Source organism: Condylura cristata, unplaced genomic scaffold, assembly GCF_000260355.1.
Source record: "Condylura cristata isolate star-nosed mole 26May11 unplaced genomic scaffold, ConCri1.0 scaffold00028, whole genome shotgun sequence".
Taxonomy (NCBI): domain Eukaryota; kingdom Metazoa; phylum Chordata; class Mammalia; order Eulipotyphla; family Talpidae; genus Condylura; species Condylura cristata.
The window spans coordinates 4,463,410-4,471,341 of NW_004567129.1; the positions used below are offsets into that span (position 1 = coordinate 4,463,410).

The 7,932-nt window shown below is 44.2% G+C and overlaps 1 protein-coding gene across 1 annotated transcript in view; it reads right to left on the reverse strand.

The window, feature by feature from the left end:
* Window positions 1-1,670: 1,670 nt before the first annotated feature.
* CDH13 (cadherin 13) overlaps window positions 1,671-7,932 on the reverse strand; it is a 921,815-nt gene continuing 915,553 nt past the window's right edge. The window contains exon 14 of the mRNA XM_012730735.1: window positions 1,671-3,155. Within this exon, the coding sequence (XP_012586189.1) occupies window positions 3,148-3,155 (8 nt within the window). The 3' untranslated portion in view covers window positions 1,671-3,147. The remainder of the gene's footprint in view (window positions 3,156-7,932) is intronic.

Below are 7,932 nucleotides of genomic sequence, written 5' to 3' on the forward strand. Positions count from 1 at the left end.
TGACTTTGTCGTTTCCAGACCTTAAGGTCAAGCCCCAGTGCATTTATTTCAGATAAAATGTAATCTGACTTACTACCAAGAATTGGCTGGTCAATAGCAAGCCTACTTATCAGACTGTTTACAGTGACAGTTTGAAAACTTGGGATGAGTTATCAGATGTCTACCAGTGCTCTTAAAGAATAAGCTATGCCTTATTTGATACTTACCATGGCATGCGGCGGGGTTTATTTTGCTGCAATGCACAGATTTACAGGTGTTGGCTGAGAGTCAACATAGGACAAACATTTCAGGTACATCTGCCTCAAGTGATGTTCATTTGGAGAGTACTGGCAGCATTGAAGGTGATGTTCATCAAAATAGAAAGCATTTGCTACTTCTTGTTAAAACAAATGATCTGAAATAACATATCATGTAAAATGGGAAGAAAATGTAATTTGTAATCAACAAAAATGGTTGATGTATTCATAAAAGAAGTGAAGAAGGTGTCAGTCACTTTCAGTCACCGTTCAGTCACTGGAAATAAAAGCCTCAGTTTTTTGCTCAGTAATTGGGAAAAGCAATTTCAGTGCTTACTCGATTTGTTTCCCCCTGAAACTTGGACTAAAATAAAATGCACTGGTGTTTTAAAAGAAAATGAAATGGTGTTTTCATTGTGCTTTTGCTTTCAGTAAACAATGCAAATGTATTTTAGGAAGTTTAAAAAATCCTATGGTTTACAAAATACTCCCACTTTAGCTTCTAAGAATTGGTCTAATTAAAAAAAAAATACGAAAGAACAACATGATGGAAATATCGCCATTCCTACAAGAACTCTGGGATGAAGGAGTCTACTTCAACAAGGACAAATGAAGGCTTGTTTTACTTATGAATGAAGAATGCACTTAACACCAGCTCCCCTCATTCTCAACTAAGTTACTCTACTGGCTTGCTCTGTCAATGCAGGACTGTCTACTGAAGGAGAGCAAAGGAGTCTTGCACTGGTTTTTTTGGTTGAATGAACAGACCCCTTGACGTTTCTATTTTCTCCTTAAGGATGGCCTGGTTTGTGAAAGAAGGTGAGCTTTTGGGTGGTTAGCTAGCCTTTGGGGCAGGGGCTGACTGCCTGGCCACCTGTAGGTACTCCTTGGTTTGTTCAGGGTGAGTTTTCTCCTCCCTACCTGGCAGGGAGAGGTGAGTGATGGGCACCGGGGAGCACAAGGCTGCATCCTGTGAAGCCAGAAGGGGAGAGCTAGTAAAGTGTGATGCGCTGGCTTGGCCTGCCCTGCCTCTCAGCCTGCTCTGTGCAGTTGTGGGGAAGGATCGTGACTCTTTCAGGATGTGGCATGGTCTGGTTAAGCTCCGGGACCTGTTCAAAATTGCCATGTCTTGGAACTATAGACAGATGCCCATGTCTACGTGAATGCAGGCATCCCAATGAGGACATGCTCACTCCACTTTGGGGATGCAATCACTGTCACAGCTGTTGTGAAATGCTCAGGTTGTCATCAGATGAGTGCACTGTCCAAGCTGTGAGCTGCTGGCTTTGTAGACTCACTCACCTAACAGGAGATGAATAAGGGACCCCAAACGGTCCGTCAGAAGTGTGAACTTGCACCAAGCAAGACCCAGCATCATCGACATTAGACACAACAGTAGAGATCAGAGAAAAGCTATTGTCCAGCCATTTCACCACCAACACCCATTTATTTTAATGGAAAAAAATCTCTTCATTCTGCACGCTCCAAAAAGATCTACTGTAGAAACAAATACAACATCTGAAACTATCTGCAGAATTTCACTACAGTAAAGACAACATATGACTTCTACTTCCTACAGATGGGGAACTCAAAGCATAGATGCAAACAGAGATTGCATAAAAAAGCATGTGTGTGTGCATATGTGTGCACATGTGTATGTGAGCATGGGGTTAAATCCTTTAGTGAACAATGGCATTAAAATACGCTAAGACACTTACCTCCCCCTAGTTCATGGCTGTCAATAGTTTCATCTGATAGAAAAATTTGGTGTGAGCTTTGATGGTTCATGTGTAGTTTATCAACAAGCAGATAATCTTCGTACTTTCCTCTTATTTTACATGCTCACAGAATAAAAATCAATTACTTTTCATACATAATGAACATCTTTTATTTTCAGGTTTGCAAACAACGGTAGTCAATTCACACAAAAGGGTACTTTTAAAACTACCTGTATTTACTCTAGTTTATGCATGTATATATGAAACAAACGGAGTGTATGTGCATAAAGGTATGTCTATACATGTGGGCAGGTATGTGTATACGCGTAGTACCTGCTGACCTCTTTGTACACATAGGTGATCCCCAGGATAACACGTGTGGCTGGACGTGTATCGAGGAGGGAGAGATTTTCTACTGCGATGTGAGTGCCCGTAGGAACCAGAGGGTCTGTGGATTGGGACACACACAGATGCAGATAGATGCCCCTGAAAGAAGCTTCCAGGCCTGTTCCCAATGTTTGATGGTAAAATTTCCTGCTCTGCTGCTTAAAGCTTTTGCTCAGATCCTGACACACGATGGCAGTGAGAACTGGCTGCTGTCCTGCTAACAAGAAAGGATGTCTCTCTGTGGACCTGGCTGGCCGGTCTGGGCAGTGTCTGGGCTGGACAGGCTGGTGGAAAAGGTCAGCTCTGTGGCCCAAGCAGGTGCTGCTGGGTGGCTGGGGTAGTGAGTGGCCCCATTCTTTCTTTGTTTAACCTCTCAGAGAATGACATATCAAAACTAGGCTTCTCCTGTATATCTCTCTATAAATACTGTGTATATACACATACAGATACTCATACATATACAAATACTAACCCACAGACACAGACGTAGGGGTGAGGTGCCGACTAGCAATGTGGCAACACATCAGAAGAAGCCGTCATTGTTCCTGCACCCAGAAGGTCAAGTTATAAGTTGTGATCTTTAAACATTCAGGGGAAATTCAGAGGATCCCATTGATTAAAGGAGAAAGGAAGAGGCTGTCAAAATGGCGAAGTACAGACTAAGTGAAATTGCAAAGAAAATGAAAATCGGGAACCACTGAGGCCTAGTTGTGAAGTCGGAGAGCTGTAAACGGCAATCTTCAGATTTGGATTTTTTTCCTGTTGCTATGGAAACTTGATAGTCAAGCCTCAGATGTCAGGAGTTCTCACAGACCTGAATGGGAAAGACATAGAGTTAAGCCAAGGAGTCTCACAACTCTCTTCCAAACAGTTCAGCTAAACCCCAGAACAATGGCTGACAAGTCAGCTGTAATAAACACATTTATAAACACTGCACTCCCTTGGGGAAAGGTGTTTTGATTCCCCCCCCCCCCTTAAGCAGAGTGCTGGAAGAGAGTGTGAATTGTCCTGCTGGTTGTCAGCTTCCAAAGCAGGGCCTGCCTGAAACGCTATCGCCAGGCATCTCCTCGCACACCAGCAACAGCTTAGCCACAGCGGCCACCACCCGGCCGCCTCTCGTGTTTGGCCATGTTGTCTCATGGCTTTTGGTCACAGAGAACTACGCTGTGTGTGAGTTCCCTGAAGCTGCTGTCACTATCAACCAGGGACACACCGGTTTACACTCATTCTCTTACAGTTCTTGAGGTCAGAAGTCCAAATTGGGTCTCACAGGCCAGAATCAAGGTGTGACAGGGCTTTCTTTGATGGCTCACGGAAGGCTGCTACTTCCTTGCCTTTTTCAGCTTCTGGAGTCTGCTGATATAGGGCTTGGGGTCCCTTCATGTCATGGCCTGAGGGCCTTGTCAAAGTTCACTGAGGATGCTGAACAGCCCTGTTCTCTAGGTTGCCCATCAACCAGCCTGGGAGTTCCACCCTGCCGGGTGATCGTGTGAATAGAATTGGCTCGATGCTGATTTGTTTAGCTGTTACTGTATTTTGGAGTGGTATGAGGAGGCAACAGCACCGCCCTTTCTCACTTTATGTCATAAAGACCTAAAAACACATGAAGATGGAAAGGTCAGCCTACCACTGAAGAGAAGTTTGCTTCAGAAAGAATTAATGGCCAGAACTATTGTGGGCTACTCTGTAAATCTTGGCCCTTCCTGTAAGAAATGTGCTCAGGGTGATTATGTAAATTCACCTATTCCTCAGCATTCCTTTGCTTCTAAAGCTTGAACCTGTCATTTGTCTACTTGGAAAATTTAACCTTTTCTTTTTTTTTTTTTATGTATACAGAGCTGGGGTACAGGCCAGAGGTGCAGGGGGTGAGAGGATTCACCAGAGGCAGAGTGGGGAGCAGAACAGGCATATCGGTGAAGTACACTACTGAGGGGAGCAGCGGGCGGGTCAGGAGAGGTCTGCTGTGCCATGTGGGTCAGCTCCTTGGTGAGGGATTGCACATAAGCTGAGGTGGCTGTGGTGAGCTTCACAGAGCTGTGCTTTAACCCGTTGCATCACCAGGGAGGCCCCTAATCTCAATTCTACATCAAGTGTCTTTATGATGTGACGTTAAAGTATAGCCAAAATGATGCTGAGAAGGGTGAAGGGTTAAAGCTGTTTTTTTTTTTTTTAAAGATTTATTTATTTGTGCATACAGAACTGGGGTACAGGCCAGAGGCTCAGGGGCAGTGAGAGGTTTTACCAGAGACAGAGTGGGGAGCAGAACAGGCAGATCGATGAAGTACACTGCTGAGGGGAGCAGCGGACGGGCCAGAAGAGGTCTGCCACACCATGTGGTCACCTCCGGGATAGGTGGGGATCGAACTCATGCGGAAGTGGCTTTAGCTTTTCAGTGCTGTGCCACCTGCTGCACCACCAGGGAGGGCCTAAAGCTGTTTTAATAGAAAGAGCCTTGGAAATTAATACACTGATTCAGTGTAATACACTGATTCACTGGTGCAATTTGGGGCTGTTATTTTTTATACCAAGGCATCTTTACATTGTTTGACACCTGAGTTCTTTTGCAGTTTGGCACCTTCGGAACCCATTTCATGCCTTTGTTTTGGGCGATTTTTTCATGGCCTTGTCAACCTTCCCTTAAAGGCTTTGGTTACTTTGCAAACGTCCCTTGCAGCTTCACTTACTTTTGAAGGATGTGAAAAGAGCCTGTTAAATGGCATCATTCCATCTATTTAAAAATATTTTCCAGAGTGGTACCAATGTCTTAAACTAATTGCGAAATAAAGAAAAAAGGAACAGATGAATAGAGCTACTGAATTTGAAAGTCTCTGAAGCCTGGCTTTCTAATGCCAAATTTGCCAACCTGGGCTTTAAGTCAATTTAGGTGAAAACGCAAACATTCTTCCATCTAGGGCTACTGGGTAGATGGCAAGAGGTCACCCAGGTAATTTATGCAAAGCACTGAGCTTTCTGTGTGCTCCGTGCAGAGAAGCTTGGAGGTCAGCTGTCGCAGTCCCTGTGGCTGGGCTGGATGAGGGCCACCTGCAGGTGGAGGACAGCCCGGCTGCTGGGTGACGCTCCTCCATGCCCTGTCCATGCCCCGTCTCTGCCCGTCACACACTTCACAACACAGAGGAGCAAAATATCGATATACCCGAAGGTGAAGGTTGTACGTTTCCATTTATAGAAAAGTCTTGAAGGGGGAAGACTATAATCAGAGAAAGCAGATCAATGAGGGTGTGAATTGGGGTGGGAAGAGAAATTGCAAAAGGGTACAAGGCAACTTCATCTTGGTTATGGTGTGGCCACACAACTCTCAAAGCTACCAAAGATCATCAAAAGACATTTAAATTGGAATGTGGAGAGTACTTTCATAAGAAGCATTAGAATTAAAAATATTTGTATTAGCTGCTCTTTGGCTCATCTTCTCCATTGTGATGGAGGCTGGGATTCAACGCCTTCTCCTTTCCAGGGCAAGAGGCATTTAATTTGGGTACTCGTTAATATGTTCACCAGATCTGTCCTTATATTGCTGATTGTTGATTATTGTCCTGCTATTGCTGATTAAGGCTAAAACAATGTACAAAAAGGTTTCAGGATGATATTATTCCTTGAGTTGCCTGTGTTATTCTGCATAGAGCCTAAAACCCCCCACAGACAAAGCATAATGGAGATGCCAGTTTGCTTCACTGGGTAGGTCCTAGGGGGAGAATTACCTTCCTCTCAATGTCATCAACACATAATTTAAACAACAAAATTGGCAGTAAAAGTAATGTCATCTATATTTTTTATTACTTTCAATATCATTAGTTTTATTTCCTTTATGTCTAGCTGTCAGAGAAGGAAGTGGCTTTCTAATGCTTGCTGGTGCCACAGCCATCTGTGGAGTCACGATGCACCAAGACGCTCCGTGACCTTTCCCACAGGAGGACAGTGGAATGGCTGATGCTTTGCCACCCAGGGCCTCTGAGTACCAGCCTCCTCCTCTATAAAGTGGGGCAAAATCCCCAGACAAAGAAGGAAGCAAAGTCACTGAACATCACATCACTGAACATCACTGAACACCCAGCTTATCTCCTGGGGTGCCATATTCTTGGAGGGGAGCTGAGAAGCCCACCTGTCTTCCCGTGCTATAGGAGGTGGCTGTGGCAGTTTCAGGCATGTTGGTGCAAGGCAGGGGCAGGTATACTTTAAAGGGCAGGGCAGTAAATACTGTTGGCTTTATTGCCCATCAGGATGCTCTGACAACTACTCAACTCTGCCACCGTGCACGCGAAGGGCCTGGTGATGTGTAAGTGAGTGGGGCATGGCACCAATAAAACTGTCCTAACCAAAGCAGGAGGTGGGCTATATTTGGGTCCTTGGACATGGCTTGTCCACTCCTGATTCAAAGAAACATCAAATTCCACCAGCTCCCAAAATTCCTCCAAACTGTGGTTGAGTGGGCTGTTATCTTACCCTTGTATTTTAAGCTGTAATTTCAGTTCTTTTACAATTCCTGGCCCCCACCTTGAATAATATTTTGGGCCCATTGTTGGGTGCTCCTTGTCAGTGTCCTGTTTATGCGGTGGACTACCTTGACTTCTGCTTTCAGGAGAGTGTGTGAGCCAGGAGACCTCGGTGACCTACACCCGCTAGCTCTGGCCCCGCTTCTCAGTGTCCCGTGCGGTAGTTCCCTGTGTTGTGAGAAGGACATCTTGGGGTAGGTGGATAATAAGGTAAGAATCACTGTACTTGGTAACTGCTCAAACCAACAATATTACGTAATATGATTCCTTTTCTATAGGGCCAAATGTGTTCATTCTGAGGTCACCTAGGTGACTGGTGACAGCTCTTCTTAACTGTTTTGGGACTGAAACCACTTACCTTGTGGCATAAAACACTGTAGTATCTACTGCGTGTCTTTCTAGCTAGGTGGAGAGTTTCAGAGCTCTGTTTGAGGATGATTTTTGCTTTACTTACCAGCCCCTACCTACTGAGGGTTAACCATGCAATGGCTCTCCATTTAGGGGAGAACATAAAGTACATTTGGTGTCTCAAACATAGTATAAATCCATCTTTTTGCTTGTGTGTTTTTAACCAATGATGCCAGTATGAATTCTTTAGGTCTGAGCAGGCAATCCTGTCTTAGGTTATCTATGACCCAAGAGCTCCGATGAGAGAGATGAGAAATGGGGAGTCTTTTGGAACCTGCTCATTATTAATATCTATAGGCCATGGTCTCCAGTGTAGGGCCATGAAATAATTCCTTGTTGATAAGAAGAAGATGTTGCCACATCTTTGAATCTATAGTTATATTTATTCTTTTAATTTAAAAATGAATCAAGGCTTACTGTATTAATATATAGTCTTTGGGAAGAAAGAGTAGGAAATAAAATTGTGGATAAGAAGAGGGTATTTCACCTTCACCTGTTGTATTATTTTTTTTTTTTTAAGAAAAAGAAGAAAAAAAGGAAAGGAGAAATGAATGGAGGAAGAGTGGAATATATCTTTCCTTCCATCCATCCACCCATCCATCCATCCATCCATCCATCCATCCATCCATCCATCCATCCATCCATCCATCCATCCATCCATCCATCCATCCATCC